The 25,188-nt window shown below is 40.3% G+C and overlaps 2 protein-coding genes and 1 long non-coding RNA gene across 4 annotated transcripts; 1 reads left to right on the forward strand and 2 right to left on the reverse strand.

Annotated features, from left to right (window-relative positions):
* Positions 1–32: 32 nt before the first annotated feature.
* Positions 33–18,016, reverse strand: kdm5a (lysine demethylase 5A). Of its 2 annotated transcripts, none has more exons than XM_030148590.1 (29): positions 16,614–18,016; positions 15,923–16,000; positions 15,482–15,604; positions 15,057–15,227; positions 14,610–14,801; positions 14,241–14,319; positions 14,015–14,106; positions 13,745–13,903; positions 12,927–13,046; positions 12,373–12,531; positions 12,071–12,252; positions 11,636–11,798; positions 11,423–11,542; positions 10,995–11,189; positions 10,735–10,916; positions 10,514–10,638; positions 9,973–10,123; positions 9,704–9,821; positions 9,422–9,598; positions 9,141–9,319; positions 8,410–8,548; positions 8,049–8,228; positions 4,868–5,428; positions 4,601–4,759; positions 3,848–3,976; positions 3,614–3,761; positions 3,261–3,481; positions 2,408–2,881; positions 33–1,030 (listed from the first exon to the last, which is right to left on the reverse strand). In XM_030148590.1, the coding sequence occupies exons 1-29, from the start codon at positions 16,758–16,760 to the stop codon at positions 692–694; spliced, it is 5,262 nt and encodes a 1,753-aa protein (XP_030004450.1). In that variant the 5' UTR covers positions 16,761–18,016; the 3' UTR covers positions 33–691. The 2 variants fall into 2 exon arrangements, with proteins under 2 accessions (XP_030004450.1, XP_030004449.1); XM_030148589.1 differs by having other exon boundaries at positions 9,704–9,824; positions 16,614–18,015.
* LOC115429280 (uncharacterized) lies at positions 17,404–20,016 on the forward strand. The gene is made up of 3 exons (XR_003936756.1): positions 17,404–17,542; positions 18,770–18,909; positions 19,054–20,016. It is a non-coding gene; the product is annotated as an uncharacterized LOC115429280 (long non-coding RNA).
* LOC115429279 (aldo-keto reductase family 1 member D1-like) lies at positions 18,279–21,412 on the reverse strand. Its single transcript, XM_030148593.1, has 9 exons — positions 21,233–21,412; positions 20,915–21,082; positions 20,472–20,588; positions 20,253–20,330; positions 19,836–19,958; positions 19,592–19,701; positions 19,028–19,193; positions 18,801–18,883; positions 18,279–18,706 (listed from the first exon to the last, which is right to left on the reverse strand). Exons 1-9 carry the CDS (start codon positions 21,323–21,325, stop codon positions 18,664–18,666), a joined length of 981 nt encoding a protein of 326 aa, XP_030004453.1. The 5' UTR covers positions 21,326–21,412; the 3' UTR covers positions 18,279–18,663.
* Positions 21,413–25,188: the final 3,776 nt, after the last annotated feature.

Genomic DNA, 25,188 nt, shown 5'->3' on the forward strand with positions numbered 1-25,188 from the left:
AAAAAAAAAAAAAAGGCAAAACAATGCTTCAATCATTTGACTAGGAAGAGTTTATTAAAGGTGAGAAAACAAAAAAGCCACAATCCATTTATTTCATTGCTTAAAAGCTATGTACATTATAAATAATTCCACTACAACAACCATTTTCCTAGTCTCGAATCCTACGTATTTGAGATGTTATTGTCTGAAGGGTCAGGCAGATTGGAGAAAATCGGGATACCTAGTAAAATACAACCAGAACCATGTTGCTTTATTTGCCCGTTCGCAGTGAATACAACAGCTGGGTTAAGTGGGTATACTTTTTTTGACTGTAGGTGCATCTATGACTTGTTATTGTTCAGGGATGACTGGGAAATCACTGACCTAAAACCCAGGCAAAGGAGGATTAAGTCTCATCTGTGCACATTCAGTTGTTTGACAGGGAGAGGAGAGACCTTTCAATAGCTGATGCTATGTAGTGAAAATTCATTTTTAGTCTTGGAAGGCTCACTCTCTCTGGCCTTAGAATTCCTTTGTCTTATCTCTTGTGCTCTATAATCCAGGCAGTTCAACAATTCCCACAGATTCCTTCTTTCCTGTGGTTGGATGCTGTACAGTCTAACAGGTTGAGGTTGCTAGCCTGGATACTGGGGTTTGTGTTACGCTCTTTGTGTGAGGTACAGTCTGTTTCCAAAAATGGGCCTTTTAAGCGCTAACTGCCTTGCTGAGGTTCTTGCTGTTGCTGCTGATGTGAAGTTGTCACATTTAACTTATTGGAGGCAGTGGACGCGTGAGACCACGAGGCAACGACTGATGATGAGGGCACGCTTTGGATGCTGCCGCTGCACATTGATGTTGCCAATACTACAACGCTCTCTTCTGCCACTTCCTCCACCATCACACCTCCTCCGCTTGCCAAATTCATCCCAGTGGCCTTCTGGGAACAGTCCATGCAAATGTAATCCTCATTCTCCGCCATTTCGCTTGAAAGACCGACGCAAACTTGGTGGAACCACTCATCGCAGCCACCGTCGCACTGCACCCAATCCACCTGGAGACACAAATGCAGACATTTAAGTGAGGAGCAAGAAAATGGAAAGTTAAAGACACTACCCTGTGTCTTAATACTTGAACTTCAATTATGTATCAGATTCTGAAAGATGGACGGTACATTGTGAAACAGATATACCCAAAACATGACTGTTAATCATCACAACTTCATCAATCCGAGTGGCAGACCTACCAGTTCCATAGATCTGATTGGCTACTGTGTGGACACAGGGAAGGCGAACTGGCCGATGGTTAACTTGGCCACTCCTCTACACAAGGACCACATCAACCTGCGCTGTTAATACGTTATGTGTAACTCTCTTTAAGGTGTTCCAGTGCTGTTATCAGCTGTTGATATTCAATAAAGTTCAGAGATCTACATTTTAACAAGTGTTCGTTATTAACTCAGTACTCGGCAAATAAAAAAAAACCTGTGTCATTCTCTTCCTGTGAAATGTACAGAGTTTTAAATGATCGACTAGATCCTCCTGCATTTCATAAGCTGTTCTGTACAGTTTGCAGGAGGAAGAACATGACACAAAACCTCCCACTGCGTAAAAAGTTAGACTTCTAGGGGAGTTCATGATTGATGATGGCAGCCCAGACCTCATGGATGTCACCTGTGATGATGATATGGTTTGTGTTAATACCAGTATTAAGATTTGTAAAGTGTTGAAAAGGGGGAAAGCATTACAGCGAAAACAACGAGAGCATTTGAGGACAGAGGATAGTGTGTTTGATTATGCCAAGATGGTCACCGCTGATGATTCTGTTTTCCCATCACTGGATTGCACTTAGTGAGAATAGTCTGGACAATGTCCCTTGTCCCCTTGTTCATATATGAACTCACCCTGGCAGCATGAGACAATGGCATCTTTCTCTATGGAGATTTTACAATGGTGGATAAAAGCCCAACAAGCTTTGGCAAAGTTGAAACAAGAAAATTTTAAATTGTGATTATTATTAAAAAGAGAGGCTCAGAACTTAGAGAATAACTACTATGTTGCAGATATAATGAATAAAAGATGCACCAAAAATTTGTAAAAGTTGGTATAAGTTGCAGAATTATGTCCAATTAAGTGAGCAACATTCAACTATCTGTTAAAAACAACACAGCTCCAGTAAAAACACAATTTCTATCGTGTTTTTTTCTGTGCCAGTATCTAAATTACCCATGTAAGAGGACATATCCTACATGAAACAAAAGACCTTTGAGTTTAAAAAAGAGGCAGAATCACGTGGTAACCTTTGACCTCTGGTAACTGCTAACAAATCTATCAATCATCTATGAGTTATCCCTTGTGCCGCTTTGACTGCAGAATGACCTCTTGACACAAGCAGAATGTTCGCTAGTATTTGGTGGTAAATAAATCCTCACCTTATCTTTACACGGTCTCTGGCAGTTCTTGGCTGCACATACAGCGTTTTCATCATTGGAGTCTTCAGCTCCAGACCAGTCGTACTTGGAGGGGATGTCAAGTATCTTCTTCTCTTTTCTTTTTTCCAGCCCCTCTCTGATGGCCTCTGCCTTGGCGGCTGCTTTCTCTTTCCTCTTCCTCTCCTTCTCCTCCTTGGCTAACCTTTTTGCTAACTGCTTCATTTCCCGGTTCTTGTCCAGGCTGAGTTTGAGTTTCTTCTTCTTGGGTTTGCCCCCCAGTCCAAGCTCCAGACCAACCCTTTTAAGTTCTTTCGACTTGGCAGGTCGCATGTCCCCCATTCCGGACGTCCCACTGGCAGCAGCAGCGGCCATCAACATGTGGTGGTGTTCAGCTCTTTCCAACTTCCGTTTCCTTTTCTTCTCTGAATCCTTCAGTTTGATTTTCAGAGGCTTTTCCATCAGAGAATCATCAGGCTGAGAGACATAGAAAAGAAATTAAAAATGTAAGCAAAAAAACATGTAAATGATCAGACCTATATTTAGTAATAAAATGCACTAAGTACATTGCAATATTGTGCGATGATGTAGGTACACTCTGATTTGGGAAATTTTCAACCACTTGCAGCATTTTCCAAAATTGCAAACATATATACTGTATTTGGCAAAAACCTGGAAGAGTGGAGGAGAAACTTATTTGTGATGCACAATGCACTTCATGCTGTCATTTAAGTTACCTCTGTGGATGCACTTTCAAAGCTTTTCATCAGAATCCAACTTCTACAGTGAGGCACTGACAGTATTTGCTATAGGATCCAGCTGTGTGGTCAGGTTATGTAATGGATGACCTCCCTACCTCCATGACCTGAAGGAATCTTTCCTCAGACGGGGGGTGTGTGGCCTGCAGGATCCTCCAGATGTGCTGGGTCTCATCCAGGGACACCTCCAGCAGGTCTCCCAGCATCATCAGCTCCTCCAGCTGGGCCTTAGCCTGAGGGGACAACTCAAGCACTGGCGGCTCCAGACTGCGAGGTACCAGAGGGGTCTTCCGTGGCTGCTTTCTGGGTGTGCCCAGGTCTAAAACATAAATATTTTGAACACAACATGAAGACTGTCCTTATTTCTGAATAAGTTTGCAACACATGCTAAAGAGGTTTTAAGAACAGGTGTCCTAAAGATTTGTATGAAAAACCAATAATAAAGCCTCACTCTGGACGCAGGATTTAGAGGCTGAGGAGTAGGCATGTTCAGCACAGAAAGAGGGTGTTGCAGCTGGCCACATATGACTGACCACCTCCTCTGACTTAACAGGAATCTCCTCATCACAGAACAAGTAGGGTTTCACTTCCCCTGGGTCCTACAACAAAACAAACACAACAAAGATATATTAAAAATGTATACTTTCATCATTGTTCTAAACCAGGCCGCTACTGGATCCCATACTTTCATGTCGTATCCATAGGTCTCCCTGATGTCCTCATCTGAGTCCGTTTCCTCATCATCGTAGTCCACAGAGGGGCGTGGTGATGTTGCTCGGCTGAAACCTGACTGCTGAAACGTCTGAATGTGTCCCTGAGAAGACGACGAAACAGACATGAATAGATGAAGTCTATGATTTTACAACAGGAGAACATAAAGGTCAACAGAACAATACTGGATGATTGTAGGTGGCTTTTTTTATTGTACTTTTATGTTGCTGTGACATGTCATGCAACTTTTATTCCTTTACAACTAAAATTCCTACCTGAACACAGTTTTGATCAAAGTGCAGCATTCTTGAAGCTTGAGATTTCATACTTTAATTGTTTTAATGAGTTGTAGAAACCCTGTATGCCATGTTAGGAATATGTACTGTTTAGTTATCGTCATCTGATCCACATGCACAGATTACTGCCCTCTTGTGGCGTCTTTGTCTCAATGTCAAAATAACTGCTTCATTTTTCCCATCATTTCTCACAATTTTTAGAGCCACATGGAATAGGTTACCTGTTATAGAGCATGTACATGTTAGACGATATGGATCGTTCTTATTGATGTTTAGGGGTCAGTTCTACTCAGTGTATCTGAGATATGTCCACGTAAAGAGAAATGGAAGTTGTACTGATATTAAAACATAGTATCTTACTGTACTTGAACTCTTAAATGCTTTCTGTTGCTCTTCCTAAGAACAGGAAATACTGTGACAGCTTGCATTACCTGCAAGTCAGGGTTGGCAGCAGCTTTCTGCAGCTCAGCATTGATGATCTTCTCAGTTTTCTCCCTTGCAGCCTGCTCTACCATGCGCTGGCTAAGCACCGATAGCTTTGCGAGGGCTGAGGACAGCTCCTCAGTGGCCAGAGCTTGTCGTGCGCGGTCCTGTCAAAACAAATAAGACTAGTGAGACCAGTAGAGTTTAAACATACTGTAAATGCCAACCCTTCCTTCCCTTCCATAACTTCACAGTAATATGGTTTCTATGTTTACCTGCCAGCTCATTGCCCTCTCGGTCAAACACTGTAGGGCCTCTCCTTCTGGCAGACGTACTGGCAACTTCTGTAGCAACACCAACAGTGACAAGATGGTCTCTAGCCTTGGCCTCCTTGAGCGCTGACACAGCGGGCACAGAAATTTGGAGTCTTTGCCATTACTCTGCCAGCCCACGCCTAGTTTCTTCTGAGATCCAGTCTTTGGCAGAGGTACACACGCACCATGGAACCAGTCCTTACAAAGCTCGCACTGCAGCATGAAACCACTGGCAGTCTTTCGGCACAAGCAGAACTTGACTTCCTCGATGCGGTCAGCCATGGCCATTTTGGCTAAATTGGCAGCACGGAGTGAGTGTATGGCCTCCACTTCTTTTTGCTCTTTGGCTTTAAAGGCTGCTACAACAGTGGTGGGATCTCGTACTTCCTCTAAGCTTTCTTCCAGATCACTCAGAGTATCAGGGTCAAAGCCCCCTCTCTCCTTCTCCATGAGCTCCTTGACACGCTTCCGCTTGCTCTTGCTGTTGCCATAGACCCCAATGTCCACCCGTGGACTCAGAACCTAAGAAGTGAGGGGTACAGTACTGATGTGAGTATCGGATAATAATTAGGATTCATTTTGCTTACAGTACATGTTATTGTTTATATGTAGTCTTTCATCAACTAACCATGATATAATAAATGTACATGTCCAAGAGAATCTGACACATTTCCACTGAATATGGGGTGGGACAATCAATCAGTCAATCAAATTTTATTTATACAGCACCAAAGCATGACAAAAGTTATCTCCTGACATTTTACAATTAGAGCTGGTCTAGACCAGATTCAAAGCACAGCACAGTATCTTTTACTTATTACATATTTTGGTATGTGTCATTTTGGGCTCATTTCTGCTTCAACCAACCTGACCTTATGCAGCTAACACTTGTGCAATAGGATAATCGCAACAGCTTAAATGCCGCCGGCTGTTCATGGTTTCAGACACACTTTCCTCTCATCATGCAAACACAGCATCTGTACTCAAGTTTAGACTCAGATGAGATTTAAAGGACCATAGTTTTGAGTACTTACCCACTGTCAGTAGTGATGAGTGTTTCCCTCAGTCATGAGTGGTAACAATAACTTAAAAGGCAGCACTATTTTCCATCGCCCATATGTTCTTCAATTTACATGATTTTATCTGTTTTACCTTTTTTTTTTAGGAAAACCTAGGCTGCTGCTGTTTGGTTTTCAGTGTTTGATAGGTTGCTTTTACATTGTTTAGAGTAGGGGTGTCAAACAAAGGGGCCGTGGGCCAAAACTGGCCCCATGAAGGGTTCAATCTGGCTCCCAGAAGACACTGATAGTCAAGGGTGTCACTGAGGTGTCACTTATTTTTCTTGAGAAATTTTAGGTTGTTCATGGTTTGCTCAGGTTATTCACATTTTTTGTGAAAGGATAGTTTGTAAATGTAAACATTTTCACATTGGAGTTTTACTTTTTTTGCCCAAAAGCAAAGAAAAACTTTGGGGTTGTCATTATTCTATTATATTACTGGTCCCACCCTCTTGAGGTCAAACTGGGCTGTATATGGCCCCTGAAAGGAAATGAGTTTGACACCCAATGTTTAGAGGGTTTTATGGTCTATGTGCCCTCTGTGTCAAATGACTTTATAGTAGTAACTTTACTTTTGTCTGTTAGGTCTGTGTTGGCTCTGGGACTTTGGGTTAAACTTATCGGGCAGGGTGTGGCGTCCTATTTGCAGTGTTTTGTTTGTTACTTTCTTTTTCTACTTTTTGGAGTTATGCGTGCATGTGTGGGAAGCCTTCTGGGTGTTTAGGTAGAGTTTTGTTTTGGTTTCTTTGTTTTAGAGTGTTGGCCAACATTCTGCCTGGAAGGTAATTCATTTTCTCTTTTGACTTTCATGTCTTTAACTCTTTAAGTGCCAGACAGTTAAGGGGCTAATAAGCCTTAAAAGTGCCACAGAATTTGGACGTTTTTCAGTATTTCACGTTGTTTTTATAATATTTGAAGAATCCTGCAGGAAACCGCTCGGTAACATCCGACTGATTGCTGATTAGATCCAAAACGCACCGGACACAGCCAATTCATTATTGATCGTAATTTGCATAATTTATAATAATAATAATAATAATAATAATAATCATCTTTATTTATATAGCACTTTTCATACATTAAAAACTGTAGCACAAAGTGCTTTACATATCAGTTTAAAAATCAGTACCGCCCCCCACCCACACCCACCCACACCCACCCACTCACCCGCACACACACACACATATACATGCAAACCCACAAGCTCACACATACTTAAGAAGACTGACTGAGCACGGGTAGACCAGAACAAAAATGTACAAGTAAAAGTAAAACATCAATTTAGGAGGCGCTGTCTCAGGGAGCCATCCGCACCAGGATGCAGCCGCCGACCCCGGCGACCAGGCACCAGCAACACAGCCCCGCATCCCAACTAGTGGGAGAGGGCCAACTGGGACCCCCACCCACCAGAAAGGAGCGGACCCCAATGAGAGAAGGCGCCACAGCCCCCGGAGTCCACAGCCGCCCCCCGGCATGGAGGGCTCCCTCTGATGAAACACCGGAGAATAAGAAACATTAAAAAGATATAACAATATTATTCGGTTGCGTGACCTCAAATTCCCGTCTGCTTGGTCTCAAAAGGGGGACACAGAAAGAACGTCATCGAAATGTGAGAAAGAAATGGGGGTGGATGGTTTGTTTGTACACAAATATGGCGTGTTCTCCAAAGCCGATCTGATTGGCCCGTGGCACTTTACAGGTTGTTTTCGTAAAGCCGATTTAATCGGCCCATGGCACTGAAAGTGTTAATGTCTGAAGTCAACAGAGTTTTAGTTTTGATTGACAAAAATTTATTTATTTTTTGTCAATCTTCTACCCTTTTATCATATTTACTGTATTGTAAGTACTGTGTGTTCTACCTGAGGCCATGTGTCTATCAGCTTATTACGAATGAACTTGACTGAGTATGATATATCTTATTTTATATTCTGTAATTTAAGGCGGATTAGCTCTCTACCTGGGCTCACTCATGTATTCATACTGCATTTCTTTGTCAAAACATTTTCACATCAGGCATTATAAGTTTGATTCCTGATGTGGAATTAAATATGTGACTGAGTTAACAGTCAGTCATATTTTCCCACCTGAAGAAGTGTGTATGTGGAATTCTTCTTGAGGAAGGTGCGGGCAGTTCTTTCCCTCCAGGCTCGGGCAGCAGCCACCTGTGACTCCACCTGGGCCAGAGGATCTAACCGGACAGGGATTGAACGACCTCTGGCCAGCAGACTCTCCAGTTGTTCCAAGTAAGCATAGCTACTACCACTCTGAGGGATTGAGACATAGAAGGAGAGAAGTTTGTAACAAGTTTAGGAGCTTTTATTCACAGTACAAAGTAAATACAAATACAGTGCGAGGTTTTAACCAAAGCCCATTCACTCATTCATTCATTCATTCATTCATATGAAGAATGTATTCTAAATGATCAAAAATGCACTTTTTTGGTACCTGAATGGCTTCCACTTTGGTGGTCCACTCCTTGGCTTTCTGTAGGGCCTCTCGAAGGGCCAGAATATTTGGCAAGTATGCTGGGATGTTTCTGGCTTCTAGCACAATGCTCTCCAAGGTCACCATGCTATGTCGTGGCCTGAAGTTTCAAAAGGACAGACAGATGTGTCAGTTATATTGTTAGTTCAAAATTTTCACACTGTGTAATTAATACAGTACAAATATCTCAACATTCTGATGTCATCTAAGTAATTCTGTCTCTGTGCAGATTTGGACGGTGCAATAGGACAATACACTGTAAAATTTATAGAAAAGTGTCAATCATTTCATGTTGCACTCTATGGTTTGTTTTATTGTGTCACAAATCACATGTTTTAAATGTCAATATTTTCTGTCATTTGGACAACACTGTCTTTCATATGACATGTGTTGCAGGCCAGAAATCTGCATGCTGGCAAAAAAACGAAACAAGGGGGATTATGAATGTGACATAGAACAACAATGTAAATCTGAACAGGAGGACTCTGACCTGTCAAGACAAAAGGAGGACCTTGTACATAAAAGAGGAGCAACTTCAGTCACGTGGACATGGTTTGAATATTAAATCTGACGTGGAATATAAAACTACATAATTATGATACAGACTTGTTCCCATTGCAGTCTCAAACAAACAATAATTTCAGCATGTCACACAGCTTTACTGTAATGCACATGTGTCCATGTCACATTACCTGGCCTGGAGGCAGGCGCGAGCTTTTTCCTCCCATCTCTCTGAAACAGTTAGGATCTCCTGCAGTTCAGCCATGGCTTTCTCCACAGCATGGTGAGGAGCCAGACCCACCCCTGAGTCTATCAACCTCTTCATTAGCTCCAGCGTGACTCTGTGAGGTTCAGCCAGGGTGATACGCACCTGGGATGTCATGAGGAAAGAGGTGTTAGATGATGCAGATGCAGGCATAACAACTCCTCTTTCAGACCACACAAACAGGATGTTGGTCTCACAGACGCTTACCTCATCAAGCCAGCGGGCCTGCTGGAGCTCTTGTTTAAGTTGGGGCAGTTCAGGAAGCTCGACATCAAGGCCACTGCCAAGGTCCAATAGAGCCTGGAGCTTGGATGAATCAGGCATCTCGTCTGCCAGCGCCACCTGGGCTCGCTCATGGAAGTCCTCCACATTTTCTAGCAACTCCTTGAGAAACAAAGCACACCGACAGTGGAGGAGATGAGATATACAATAAAACTAATAACCATAGCTGGGTGCCAGGATAAGCACATAGGAGTAGAGCGGGCACACCTTGACTTGTCTGGCCTGGCTGATGATGCAGGGAAGCCTGTAGAGTTGGTCCACAAATGCCTTCAGCTCATCCACCGTCAGTTTAGTACGATTTCGGCTGGTCTCAGAACGCAGACGACTGCTATAGACACACATGGAAAAATACTAACCCCTCAGTCCATCATTCAACTTCATCTGCTAGAGTACTGATTGTAAAATGAAAAATTGTTCAAGTGTGTGTATTTGTCATATAGATAACTGTATCTGATTTTGCTGTTATGGCCATTTACCTGTGTCTCTGCTTTCGGCTAAGTAACAGCTGGGCTACTGAAGAGCATGTCTCAGCCTCTTTGACCATCTCCCTCAAGCGTCGGAATAAAGCATTCTCAGGATACTTCCTATCCTCTGCATCCTCCAGCAAAACCTTGAGCTCAATAAGATCTATGAGAGGAAAAGGGAGACACAGTAAGAATCACATAAAACCTCACCTAGTAATACAAAGCCACCAAGATCATTATAAAATAAATTTATCATGCTGGAATGATTCTGGTGATGTTCCCAATGTGAACACAGAATAATACCAAGTAATGCCCTGTCCTGTTTGGGTATAAAGGCGTTAGAGTTCAATGGGAAGCCTGCAAAATATAAAACCACTACTAAAAATCCTCCTGCAAAATTCCTGATTTGAGTGATTTCTTGCATAGAGTAAAGTGAGATTCAATCAGTTTTCATTTTTAACAGGTTTCAAATTGACATTTCATACTGAACTTTTTAAGGTGTTTGAGGAACCCCCAGAAATCCTGATATTGGAGTAGTAATTAATGATAACACCTTTCTTATTCTTCTGGTCAGCAGCCAAGGCCTCAGTCACCCTCTTAGCCCAAGTGTCATAGGACTGAGCCCGTGTTTTGACTCCATACAGCATGGATGGAAACTCCTCCAGATCATAGCGATACCTGAAATTTCAATAAAGGAATGTAAATCATGAAAATGCAGAAGCCTATTTGTTGTTGGAAGTTTATTGTCCTGGCTTAAAAGGCAGGATATCTCACCGGACACACTTGTTGCCCATTGGGCAGTCACACAGATCTGCTGTGTGGTGGAGACAAACCAACCGATCTGGGCTGCAGGAACATGTCAGTGCAGACAGGAAACAAGTTGTCTTACACTTGTAGCATTGGCGCTCATCATCAGGAACCAATTCAAAAACCTCCTGCTCCGAAGACAGCACCCCCTGTAGGCATGGAAAAATAAACTTTGTCTCTGAAACTTTCTATATTCATGAAACCGTCATAAAGGAGATTGTTCTCACCATTTCTTGGGCTGCCTGCCTAAGTTGCGTCTCTTCCTCCATCATCTCTCCCATTTCCTTGAAAACAGCAGCAGCCAGTTCTACATCAAGGCTCTCTGGATCTGCTGCCATTTTGCACAGAAGCTCCTCGTGAGAGAAAACACAGTAGCGGTGGAGACGTCGGTAATGGGCTACACATTGACGACCCATGGGTAACTAAGAAGAGACATAAAAAAAAAAACACAAAAGTACTTGTATAGTTAAATGGTATGGACTACAGACTGATGAATGGATGGGCTTAAGTGTCTATGTTTGTAATGAAATGAAAATATTTAAAACAATGAAAGACAAAACAATTACAAACATGTCGATTTACAATTATTACAATGCCATTACTACCATAATGGTGTCTTTATAGGCCAGTAAAGGAGGAGTTTCATGTTCCTTACCCAGTCAGCAGTGCAAAAGTTAACAGCCTCCGCAAAGTTGTAACCCTGGTTGAAGCCACTGTGGTACGCCCTGGGGAAGGTCACTACAAACTCCCCTGCACACTGATTGGTCCTATAAACCTGAGAGGGGTAAACAAAGAAATATATGTGAATAGAATTCAAGCATACCTCACTGTAAAAATCAAATAAATAAAACGCTCTCAGGCTACGTACAGGGACGCCATGCTCCATGAGGACATTTGGATTCATGATAGTGACCAGTTGATGGAGGAGGTCAGGCTGGGAGTCAAACAGTTCTGGGGCCAGTTTTTTCATTACTGCCTCCAGTTGCTCTGCCGCTGAGGCTGGCACTCCATACCAGGTCTTCGGCTCACCCCTAAAAGACGACAGAGGAAGAGATGGTAGGAGTGAATACATTTACATTTAAGATACTTATCTGTCAGTTTTTTACAAACACAGTAGCTTAACTTTAATAACAGTGAATAACTCCAAACAACATCCCTGATGTATGTAAATACCACAGTGCTCTGTTCAGCCTCTCTGCCCTTGTTAATGATTTTATTTTGTTCAGTTATCAGCAGTAGTAGTTGCTGTATATTGTGTTATATTTTTTTGCACACAAGCTAAAACATTTTCATGATGTCTCACCAGTGGAGGAAATTGATGGAGTAACTCCAGTGGTCTTCAATGTGCCAGCAAAAAGAGGAGAAACACATGCCCACGTAGAGCCAGGGAACCTTCATACCCGAGATGTCCACATTGATGTGGGTCAGCACTGACTGCTCCAGCACTGGCATATTGTTCAGGTTCCAGCCAGAGTTGGCATAGTCCTGAAAATAAAATGAAGAGTTCAGTCACTTTTGAGTAAAACAATAAAGCTTCTCCCTCCAATAAGAGGGGTTCTACTGTCCATACTTGCAAAGTGTTTGCACATATGCTGGTTTTCTCACCTCTTCATCTCCCAGTAGCCTCCTCTTGCCATCCCTGATGGGAAACCCACTGCCCACATCTTTAGAACTTATGTCAGCCCCATACTCTACAATGACATCCTCCTCAATGCTGCTTACCAGGCGCCAGAACTCCTTCTCCACCAGCTCTGTGGGGACCATCTGAAAGCACATGGTGAAAATGATGAAATGCCCTGGTTCATCTAGGCCAGGGGTCACCAACCCTGGTCATTGAGATCTACTATCCTGCATGTTTTAGATGTTTCCCTCTTCCAGCACATCTGATGGTCATTATCAGGCTTCTGCAGAGCTTGATGATAGGATTATCATTTGAATCAGGTGTGTTGGAAGAGGGATACATCTAAAACATGTAGGATAGTAGATCTGGAGGACCAGGGCTGGTGACCCCTATCTAGGTTCTGTCCAGCAGAGTTAACCTTTACCTGTTAAAGCATATTTGACAAATATGCAGTAAAAATGAAAGTAAAGAGTGCAAGCATGAGCGAAGCATGAACAAACATAAGAGTGTACATAGATGTTTGTCAGTTTTTACATACATGAACTGGCATGTTGAAGTAGTCAGACTTGAAGTGGTCCGCCATTTCTCCAAAGCTCTGCAGAGTATACTCCCTCACAGCTTGCTCAAAGCCAAATGCCTCTCTGGGCTTACTGCACTCCTGTGAAGGGACACAAACCACAAACGTACTTGTTGCATTCACTTTTAATTTCTTTGAAGCAATTTTGATAATATTATTAAATGATATTCTCTTTGACAGAGCTGATGGCATTCATCATATTTCTACAAATCATTTACAAAGTTTTCTGAAGTTACAAGTGCTTGTTGAATCACTTATAAGCCCAGTCCTAAAAAAGTAAGAGAAAGTTCAGATAATATTTGTGAAATAGTGTTGCAATAGGCCTAATGTTCAGCAAAGTAACATGTTATAAGGAACTGTTTTAGCTGGCTGACATTTAATTTGGATTAATTCCTTATGTTGTACGGCCTAATCTGGAAATGGTTAACTTCAGAGTATCCAAGATCGAAATCTGTTAATATCTAGACCACTGACAATCAAAAGAATGAAAAAATAACCATCATAACTTAATTGTATAGCCATAACTGGATTTATTTCTTGTGTATTAATAGTAAATTGTGTATATTCCACTCTAGATTCAGAGCAACAGTACTGAATTTTCCAAAAACACATTTCTGTTGTAAGCAATGTTTCAAAAGAAAAACTCTGTTAACAGAAGAAAGTGTTCTATCCAGTGAAATCTGTGAAACCCTCTGACTCGAAAGGGTATTACTAAATTCTAACCTTCACCAATGAATGTTTCCAAGATTTTATTCATTGCACCAGAATTTCAACTTTACCTCAGCAACACACTTTGGACACCTCCAGTCTCCCTTGGGCACATCCTGCAGAGGTGGGATCAGACAGAAGGTGTGATAGCTGTCATCACAGCCATCGCACAACAGAAGTCGGTCCTCTTCATCTCCTCGTCCACACACCAGGCAGAGGTAGAGGTCAATCTGGGGGATCAATGGCAAACAACATATGGTGATGGTCATGTTCAAACCAACCCAAGATGCCTTGAGCATCAGCAGATCTCAGAGGCTGCACTGTTATCTGCCAGTACTTACAAAGTTGACCTCCAGGGTCTCCTTCCGAGGTCTCATTTTGATGGCAAAGGCTTGGGCTTTAAGGTGACGCTGCTTCTTGTTGAATCCATCATCTAATCAGAAAGGGAAGAAATAACAATGGACAGTTTTACTGATTACTTGCCACAAATCTCAGAAAACACAGTTAAGTTTTGTGTTCAGAATCTTTCACAGATAAAAATACAGGTCAACCAAAAATGAGCCTTACCAGCTGATACAATCTCTAAGCCTACCATCTTGGGACTTGTACCAAAGATTTTGAGGCCTTTTGGCTCCTTGTTTTCCCTCTATGAAAACACAACAAAAGCAGTGAAGTGTCAAACAGTCTGTGAAACACAGTGACCGCGCTAAAGGCTTCAGACAGCCAGAGGAACATGCCTGCCACAGCTGGAAACATCAGCAGGAGCACACAGAAATATGAGTCAATATCTGTTTTTACGGGACAATATTATGATAACATAACATATATACAGCTTATTACATGTCTGACACTTGAAAAGAATGACGCTTTGTGTATAGTATGACTACAGTTACTGATTCATGCAGTATCATCCCCTTAGAGGCTTTTCAATTTTACCTCGCACTTTAGACGTCTGGATCGTCTCTCAGGCAAAAGTCTGTCTTTGGTTTGCATTGCATCACCCTCCCCATCTTTATCCCTCTCCTTATCTTCCTCATCATCTTGCTCTTCTTCTTCCATAGCCTCTTCACCAACTCCCTCATCAACCTCTTCACCTTCATCTCCATCATCATACAACCGCTGGATGCCCTAATTGGAAAAACAAGACAGAATGATGAATATTAGGCCCATTTAAAGTTTTAAAATATTAACATATTCAGGACATTTTGTTGAGTTTTGAGGCTTCCATATTACAATACGCTCATAAACAATTTACTAGAAACTTTAGAAATAAATAAAAGAGAGTGTTATTGTAAAAAAAAATCCTTTATCAAGTACCATGACGCTTGAAATCTAAACTTATGTAGTTTTCACCAGCATGTCTACATTTAATCAGCCACTCACCGTTAACGTGGCTCCAGACTGGAAGAGCTCATAAGGGTAAAGGATCCTCTCATAGTGAGACCGCAGCAGTGAACCGGTGCCTTTTCCAGGTGGGAAGCCCATTCGGCTGGCCACCTTGGACCATATCCTCTCTTTACACACAGTCTCAAAGCCACCCTCGGACGACACAATCTGTGAAACAAACAGTCGTGCAACAGAAGTACTTATTACAAGCATCAAAGTAGACAGTCAAGGAAAAACTGTCATGGCAAACAGAAATATTTTGACGTTTTCAAGACTCACAAGGAAAAAAAATGTAATAAATTTCCTCAGTTTCAAGACTTTAAAGCAATTTGTACATTAAAAAAAAATAATTCCTTTGCCTACTAAAACAAATTTATACTATAAAAACAAGCAGCACAAAAACATTAAGCGCTATTTTTCACCTTGCTGAGCTGATAGAGGTCCAGGATCTTTCTCTCCACATGAGGGAATCGAATCTTGGAGCCCTGTAACTCCCAGAACTTTGCGATTTGATCCAGAAAGTTGAGCTTAACACGAGTGAGAGCCTGGGCAAAGCAGTAGAGAGGATGATACAAAATACAGAAGCCTCTTTTACTGCTGTTTTGCACATTAAATACTTCAGGCAACATTACTTTTGAATGACTGCATGATTTTGCAGGACCATATGGATTGTCTTCAGTGAAAACCTCTTAACACCATTCTTTCACATGCAAAATCTAACAATTGCCTTAGTTACCAGACACAATATGCTTAATGTGAAATCAAGTCAGCGTAATTTATAGACATCCTTAATATATTCAATCCCATTGGATTTTTGTTTTGATGGAGTGATGCTGGCTTTGGCAAACTCAAAATTAACTTACCTCAAGTTCATTCAACCTCTGTACTCTTGGAGTGAAGCGGAAGTTGCGTACATCACAGGCAAAAGGAGGCTGCCACTCCTGATAGTTAAGAAAACAGAGGCATATACTTAATACTACAGCAACAATGAAGAAAAGGAGGCTTCAGCTAAAAACTGCAAACCCTCTGATGGCGTTCAAGAGATATAAATACTGTACATCAGTATTTACACAGACAAGTAACACAAATTAAAAGTTAGACACAGTCAAAAGGCCCAAGAAAAGTAATTCCCAACGTAGCATGGTATGAGTATGTTTTACAGGGTGACAAATGCCTTCATGCCAATGTCGTATTTAAGGAGCTAACGTGGATAATCACTGTACTGTGACTTAGCAAGCAATGGAGAAAAAAAATATAAAGACATGTGGCCCAAGTTGCTGGATTTATCTCGTCTCTTGCAAACTTTTTTTTGCAAAAACACATAAAACACAATGTCATGAGTGTAATTATGGACTGTTCAGAGCAAAGAAATTCAGCCGGCCTTGACCTCTATTACATTAATAGCAACTACTAATGTCACTGCTTTTCGCAAAATTTACGCAGGCCCAACGTAAACCAGCACTGTCTACGTACAATAACAAGGCAAATGCGTTGCAGATTCTCACACAATATCAATTTAAATCCGTGTATTATTTAAGTAAAAACTGAGTTTACCTCCGGGGGTCGGATCTTGCAGATGCCCGTTTTCTCAGCAATGGGTCGGATCTTGTTGATAAATCCTAAAGGATCCGAGAAATCCTCCCAACTCGGCTCAAAAACCGGACATTCAGGAGGGGGGACGAACTCCGAAAATACAGACATGTTGGAGTGTTGTCAGTGAAATAGTCCTTCAAATTATATTGGGGAAAATACAAAGGCAAAGAGCTGAGATCAACAGTCCACGATTATTTCAAATAATTTTCTTCTGAGGGAACTTCCTCCATGTCCATCATGAGCCTTGTAGTCTCCCAAATAGCAAATCACTTCAAAAACAAGGCTTCCAGTCGCGATGGCCTCGCATTGTCTCTTTTGAAAGTAGATAAATAAAGACCAGTCAATATATCAATGATTTCTCAATTATTTTCCATCATCTTCAACAGCGGGCCAGGCCAGACCGGGGAGTCTTCACCACCACTCCCCTACCTGGGACGGAGGGCAGGGTTAGTCCGAAACGCCATCATTGCTTCTCACAGGCAACAGCTTTACAAAAAAATCAACTCTGCGACGAAGACCCGAGCCAGTAATGTTCGTAAATTCTTAATGGAAGTTTGTAAAACCAAAGTAAAAACACTTTTACAGTTCTTTGCAGTATCGACTGCAGTTCTATGTTACGCAAGCTATCATAGCTACTCCTTCATCTATGTACCTGGGTAGTGTATGATCTGATGATGCATGATCAACAAAGTTATCCAGGGTTGGCTTAAAAAAAACAGTCCAATGCTAGTGTTAGGTGTCCATGTTATTTAGCGTAATCACGTTAGCTCGTTTCACGACTAAACTCTTCTCTTTGCATCCAGGTCTTCGAGCTCCTGATGGCTAAGTACCAGCGAAACAGGAATACAACAAGAAGGCTAGGAGCAGTACATTGTTGATTGGTGTCCTCAGTAAGTGCAGCAACCCCATTCATTGAAGCATTGAAACTAGCGGTCAGCTAATTTGGTTAGCCACTGTTAGCTTAGCTACGGTTTCCCATTACGCAGCTAACATTGACGTTAGCAGAGAACGTCGCAAGACAGATAACAAAGGTTTGTATGGATTGATCCAGATTTAATAAAAGCAACAATCCGTCCGCTCTGCTAAACCGAGTGTCACTTTTCATTTATTTTAACGTCGTCCGTAGATTGTAGCCGCATTAGCTGAAGTGCTAGCTACTAGCAAAACTGGAGAGGTGATATGATACCTTCAGGAACCCACGAAAACATTTAGCCACTTCCTATTTCGCTGAATATTAGATCTAAAAGTTGCTTGACTGAATATACTAATAATGAATAGATTGTATTTGTATTAAGTCATGCAAGTGTAGGGCTCAAGTATGTTCTGTTAATTGCTAAAATGACCTTGAGACAAATTGGATCATTTAGATCGCCGACTGTTACTGTGCCATACACACATAGCTACACGCTCAACTACGTCTAGGCTTAATAATTTCTTACAACACTTGAATGTAGCACGACTTCTGCGACGGTAAATCGTAGTACAGTTTCTACAATATAAGATAGTTTATTTAACAGTTTATGCAGTTGTATGAGTGTATTCATTTCATTTCCCTGCAGTTTACATACTTTTAGCGATGTATAACACCTTTAAACAATACACCAGCGATGCTCTACTTCCTTCTAGTAATGCGGAATTGATACATATCACATCAGTCAAAAAAAGTTGTAGACATACTTTATTTGACAAACACATCTCTTATCTAAATAAAAGTAGCATGAATCAAGTGCAGCAGCCATTCTCCACTTAAAATGTGGAGAAGACACATCGGTGTGAATAACAAAAGCTTTTTAAATATCAGAATTACATGACATACTTCATTTGGTGAAAACATTGCTTGTTTGCATAAAAGTAGCATAAATCTAGTTTGCAACAATTTCATATATTCTTTCGCAGTTATTATAGGCTTAAATGTGTGCGTAAAATAATTTCCAAGTTCAGGCACAATTAGGAAAACGGAAACCAGCTTGTTTCTCATCAAGTACGAGTTGCATCTTCATAACAGTGTAGTCTAGTAGTCATCATGAAATGGATATTCTGGATGATCCGACCACCTGTTATTAAATGTGAAAGATGAAATATTTAATTATTATATACATTTTTGCTTCTTTAAACAGCAGAACATGACTCAGTCTGGACTATACTCACATAAGCAGCTCCACAAAGCGAATGTTCTTGTTCAGTCCTTCAATTGCATTCATCTCAGCATCAGAGAGAGAGAAATCAAAGATCTGCGGTTTTAAGAACAGACTTTGAGGTACAGTCGCAGAGGCAACTTGATACATTCATCATAAACACTTTATTTTTAATGCAATACTTTGAGATGTGTGTTTGATATTATTATTCAACCAAAAGTATACTGTATTACAACAAACCTGAAAGTTCTCCCTTATGCGAACAGGACTGAAGCTCTTGGGGATGACCACCACTCCTCTCTGCACATTGAACCTCAGGACCACCTGCGCTGGACTCTTATTATACTTTTTAGCAATTGACACCAGTAACTCATCTTCCAGCAATGGAGGACACGAAAGGTTTACCCTGTAGAAATGTTTGGTTGGTCACTACTTGTATGTTTTTTCTTAGGAAATAAAAAAATGCTTTTTAATCAGCTGTTAAAATTAGGACTGAGAATACATTGTCTTTTAATGGTTACAAGATTAGATTACGTAAGAGTTTATTGATCCCACAACAGGAAAATTCAATGCTCGAGGCCACAACAGAATAAAGTGCAAGAAAAAGTGTGCATGCATAAAGATGGTGCAAAAACAATATAAAGTAATACTAATAGCGATAAACACTATACAGACCATATACATATTTTCAACAGTGGAATTGCAGAATATCAGACAGTACAGGTGAGATGCATACAGAACAGGGTTACATTGTTGTGTTGTACTATCTGACATCTGAATTTGATGAGTAGGTATTTTTCATACCAGGATGCATCCCTAGATGTCCCCAAAGGGCTATATCCCACAATAACAATGTCCTTTTGGCGGCAGAAGTCCAGCAATTTTGGCTGGGTGAAATAGGGATGGCACTCAACCTAGGAAGAAAAATAAATAAATAAAACTAAGAGAAAAGCTCAAATAGTTCATTAGTCTGTTGTCTGTTTATTGGCTTTGATGTGTTTCCATGTCTTTTCTAGATTTTGTCAACGCCTTAATTCATTTGTCTTACCTGGTTTGACACAGGTTTGTATTTAAGTCCAGGTTTGTTCAGGATTAACTCCAGTTGGCGTTTGTTGAAATTGGACACTCCAAGTGATTTAATAATCCCAGCATCTTTACAGGCTTCCAATGCCTTTAGAGGAGAATTTGACAAATGTAATCCACAAGTAGGTATAGCCAGCTGGCAAAAAGCCACAATGGACTTTGAACAGATTTTGAGCATTTTGCAAGCACCTAACACTGACAAAGGTTACATTTCTAATCATGAGTGTGTGTTAGGAATGGCCAGTAAAAACTATTCTTTTCTATATTAAATGGTTTTCTGTAAGTGTAAGTCTAAAGAGATTGAAATGTATATAAAATGGTTTAACTTCAGTTGTGTCATTAAATTTTTGAACAAGCTGTAATGCAGGTAAGTAATTCTCACCTCCCATGTTGCACAAAGGTCTGTGTCATGATAAATGTACTTGCCATTCTCGTCTCTTGGGTAGAATGTGTCTCCTGGCTTCAAAAGATATAAAATTCAATATGGTTGAGTTTGACTACTATTACACAATAAAAATATCATTGCACAGATATACAGCATACTTTGCTGTGTTCATTGTTTCAAACTAGTGTTTTTAAATGACATTAAAAATGTGCACACCTTGAAAGCTGTGGGCATCTCCACAATATAAAGATCAACATAATCAAGCTGCAATGTCTTCAATGTTCTCTCCAAAGCAGGTCGTACCAACTCAGGAGGATGGAATGTGTTCCACAACTATTTGTAATTCAGAAAAGATCAGACTCAGAATACTTTGGAAAAGATAGATAAATAATTAACAAGTAGACAAACTGCCCAAAGCATTGCCGGTCAAGATAAATTTTCATGTGTGCACAGATGTTCACTAGTTCACTGAAAGAACAAAACAAATAGATTACATAGGAATTTATTGATCCCACAATGAGGAAATTCAAGGCAGTAACAGAATGAAGTTAAAGAAAAATATGTACATATAAAGATAGAGCAAAAGACAAACACTACAATTATTATTATTATTGTATTAAGTTACATACACATATTCATACAAAAAAGCTTGTGCAAACCTTTCCACAGTAGAAAATGTCCTCTCTCTTCACAGTTCCATCTGAAATTTTCTCTCTTATAGCTTGTCCCACCTCATGTTCATTAAAATAGACCAAAGCTCCATCAATGTGTCTGTACCCCACTTCAATGGCCAGTTTTACTGACTCATATGCAGTCCCCTTAGGTGTCTATTTAAGAAAATAAAGTACAGATAAACACTGAACACTTTTCACTTTGTTTTCATGTAATGCAGTTCAGGTTTGAGTCATGTAATATGTCATATAAGCAATACTACATTGTTTTTGCTAAAAGGCAGTGTTCTCCATATGCAGTCTTACCTGCCGTGGATCCCCATAGGTTCCCAGTCCTATCAGAGGAATGCTGTTTCCATCACTCAGAGGAACAGAGTGACTCTCAGCTGTCAGGTTCATTATCCTGTGGTAAGTATTATAGTAATATAACACAGTGTGTCTATTCAACACCTCAGGGGACAGTTCCACTCAGCAGAGTAAGTAACATTTGTTCAACAGCTCTTTCTCAATACAAAGGCTCCTCCCCACAAAGCACAGCCCCCTGCACATTCACAGGAAAAGAACAGAGTGCAATCATAAACCTATATGATAACCACATGGTCTTGTTTCGAAACTGGCAGCAGAGCAGCTATTTTTAAAAACCCTAATCTTTTGTTTTTCTTTATTGAACCAATGAAAAATACAAACTCTCAATGATAGTCAAACAGTAATACAAATGAAAATAAGTATTTAAAAAAATAAAGAACTCTAAAAGCTGTGGGGATATATAAAGACAAGAGCAAAATTTACATTCAAATACAATACAGTGCAAATAATTAAGCATTTTAAATTCACGTATAGAGCAGAGATGCATCAGAAAAGACTCCGAATTAAAATAATGAATGACAAGCACTGTTCGGGCCTATTTTCATTGCAGTTTTGTTTTTGTTTTTTGTTTTTGGGGGGGGGGGTTTCAAATATTTATAGGAACAAGGACTTTATTTTAAATTCGTTGGTAAATCCAGAAAAGGAGGGTTTGTTATTTCTCCACTTCGCACAGTAGATATCATACTTACCCAATAATAAAATTATGTTGGCGATAGCTGAAACAGATGAGGCCAAACTATCCATACAAAAAATAATATAATAGAGTTCAAAACATGGAAGATCATTTATTTATATATTTAATTTGTGAAATCCATTTTTTTATGTCTGACTAAAAACAATGTGAGGGCATAGGAAAGATAAATGTTGTAAGGTTTCATTACAACCACTGCAGAAGGAGCATTGATCCACCTCAAACTTAAATCTTTTCTTAAGAAACTCTGCCACGAGATAAATCCTGTTTATGATTTTAAAGTGTGTTTTTTTGGCAAGATTGGCCATTTCATAGAGTGTGCTTTATTCAATGTTCAAAATGTTAGCGAGGTGGGTCCCTGCCATTTTAGTCCATGGGCCAGACAAGGTATCGGTACCACTCAAGGTGGCAAAGGTTGCTTATACTTTTTGAAAAGATACATGTCTGTAGTCAACATTTTGGTATGATAACCTTTCTGGAGTCACAGCTAAATTACTGTTAGCAACTGCTAAAGTCACCCACCTCCACTGAAAAAAATGCATTTTTGACACTGGTGCCTATCTTGGTATTGGCCCTGATTAAGGACATGTTTCAATGTTTTATATTAATTTGTTCAGTTTCATTGTAAAGGGGACACTCTGGGCTTTCATTTGAACTCTTTTGTGAATACTTTTGACAAGTACAGTAGACACTGGAGCTCTTCAAACTTTTAGTCACACAATTTTTCCTACCATTTTTGCCTAAATCATCTCTGTTCTTTCAGTCCTGTGGCATCAGGAAGCATCAGAGATACAAAATGCAAACACTGCAATACTGGCATGACTCTAAGGATTCAGGAAATTTATAATTTACCCATATTATCTCATTGTGGGGGGGTGATTTTCAGCCGAATATCAGGTAGACAATTATTCTAAGAAAGCAGAACAAACAGTAAGCAGACAAAAGTCAAGAAGATCACATTCATTTTATGCATTTGTTCAAATCAATGGCAATACGGGATAATCATTTATCTCACAGTGAGGTTACAGCTATACAAGTAAGGATTCAGAAAATAATATACAGTTTCATAATAATACACGCATATTATCTAATTCTGAGGTGGGTATTGTTGTAGCAGTTGTTGTCAGGGGTTTTGCAAGAATGCCACATGGAGGTGGAAGGTATATGACCGCCAACCTTACACAAGAGAGAACCTTCTCAGGGCTATGGACCTGGCCTGAGCTGACGTGCCTGTGGAGGCCTTCCAAGGCTGGATCCGCCATGCCAAGGCATTTTTCCCACGTTGCCTGGCAAGGGACAATATTGCCTGTGATGTAGATGAGGTCCTGTGGCCTGACCCAGTGCAATGACGTGATGCCGCATAATATATGTGTGTGTGGGGTAAATTCTGTAAATAAAAAATATCACACCCTGAACATTGTTTTCAGTGAGTATTGTTGTGTGTACTGGATCCTCTGTAGTGTTTGCATAGATTTGTCATACAGTACAGTAGTGTACATACTATATTTTCTGTAGATTTACATACTGTTCATATGAAACACACATCTATGAAGGCCCAATACTTTACAGTGATATAATCTGAGAACAGATGCTGTAAGGTTTCTAAAAACATGCTTTGGCAGTTGTGGAAAAAAAGAACATTCTCACACACTGAACACTGTTTTCAGTTGGTTTTTTGTGGTGTGTGATGATATGTATAGTGTTTAAATTTTTGCAGGCTTTGAGCAGCTGTTTTGGAGTGAAAGTTTGAATTTGTTGTTGAATTTGTTTGCTGGTGTAGTTTTGTTTATGTAGCTTTAGAAAAGTGTGCTGTGTTTAGAGTTTTGGAAAAATGGAGGAAAATTTTGTGAAATGTGTTTTAGCAGTTGAGAAAAACTGTAATATAAAATGACTTTCCTGATTTTCTACTTGAGAAACAATTTCATTTCTTAGATATTGTTTTGGTGTTGCATTCAGATTTACAAGCAGATATAAACAGTTTTTATCATGTCCTCCAGTAAGTGTACATCTTTTTTAAGTACTTCAAAATAGGGGCACATTTGGAGGAATCTGTACAAATCCTGGTGTTTCAGACGGTATTCTTCCTACATGGTCTGGAAGTCTTCAGCAACCCCTTGTGTATCAGAGTGCAATAAGCATTTTGCCCACGTCCTAAATCTTTTATCAGTCAGATTGGTGTCAAAAGAACACCACCTCAATAATTTTGCCATTTGTATGTTGCACAACTTCTGCTTTCAGATCTTCAAAGATAGGTTAATAAATTGATTCGCTCTGTGTAGGAGGTGCTTGGTTAGTACATCATCTGATACTATTGCTTGGAGTAGGATCCAAGACATAGCCAATTCAAGTTCCTTCCACCAGGCAAAGTATCCAGGATTACATCTATACTTAATCCTTGGTTTCCTGCCGTTCCATATATACCTAGATATGAGCTTATCCCACTCAAGTAATTGTTGGTTTGTCACCTTCACAAGTAATGTCTGAAAGAGGTACAATATCCTTGGCAGGATATTCATTTTGATGGATTCAACCCTTGAGCTTAGATTTAAGAAAGGAATAACTTCCCATCTTCAACAAGTCTGTTAAAACCTCAGTCACAATGCCTCTTACGAATGATGAGTTCGTACGAATCTCCCGGTTGGTATGAGATCTGGCATTTGTAGACATTCGTGGAGAGATCAGTAGTTTCTTATGGCCATCTTATGAAGTTGGTACAGCTGCCGTTCAAAATGCAAGATCAACGTGAGGCCTCTGTCAGAAAATGCGTGATTTTGTGTCTTACAGTTGTTACGTTCTTCATAAGGGTGCCTTAGGACCTTCCTACATCAGACCTATGGCCACTTCATGAATTTTTTTTGTCATAAGGTGAATGTACAGCTGCAGCACCCCTATGTGAAACTCACGGTGCTCTCCAGGCGCTGGTAGGAAGATCTTATGCTGTTTCAGAATATTTAGATCGGTATATAAACAGTGGCCATGTACTAAAAGTCCCGTGTCATGATTATCGTATTCAAGATGGTAATAATGCTCACAGCACTGAAACTTCTACAGATGCAAGACAAAGAAAAGGAAGATCAAGTGGTTGTGGCCGCTGTTTTGCTCTGACAGCAGCAGAAGAAGAGGAACATTCTAAAACACTTAATGTAAAAAAAAAGGTTGATGTAGCTTAATGCCCTAGCACAGTGATCAATCATCACCAAAGTTC

The sequence above is a fragment of the Sphaeramia orbicularis genome, chromosome 12, assembly GCF_902148855.1.
Source record: "Sphaeramia orbicularis chromosome 12, fSphaOr1.1, whole genome shotgun sequence".
NCBI lineage: Eukaryota > Metazoa > Chordata > Actinopteri > Kurtiformes > Apogonidae > Sphaeramia > Sphaeramia orbicularis.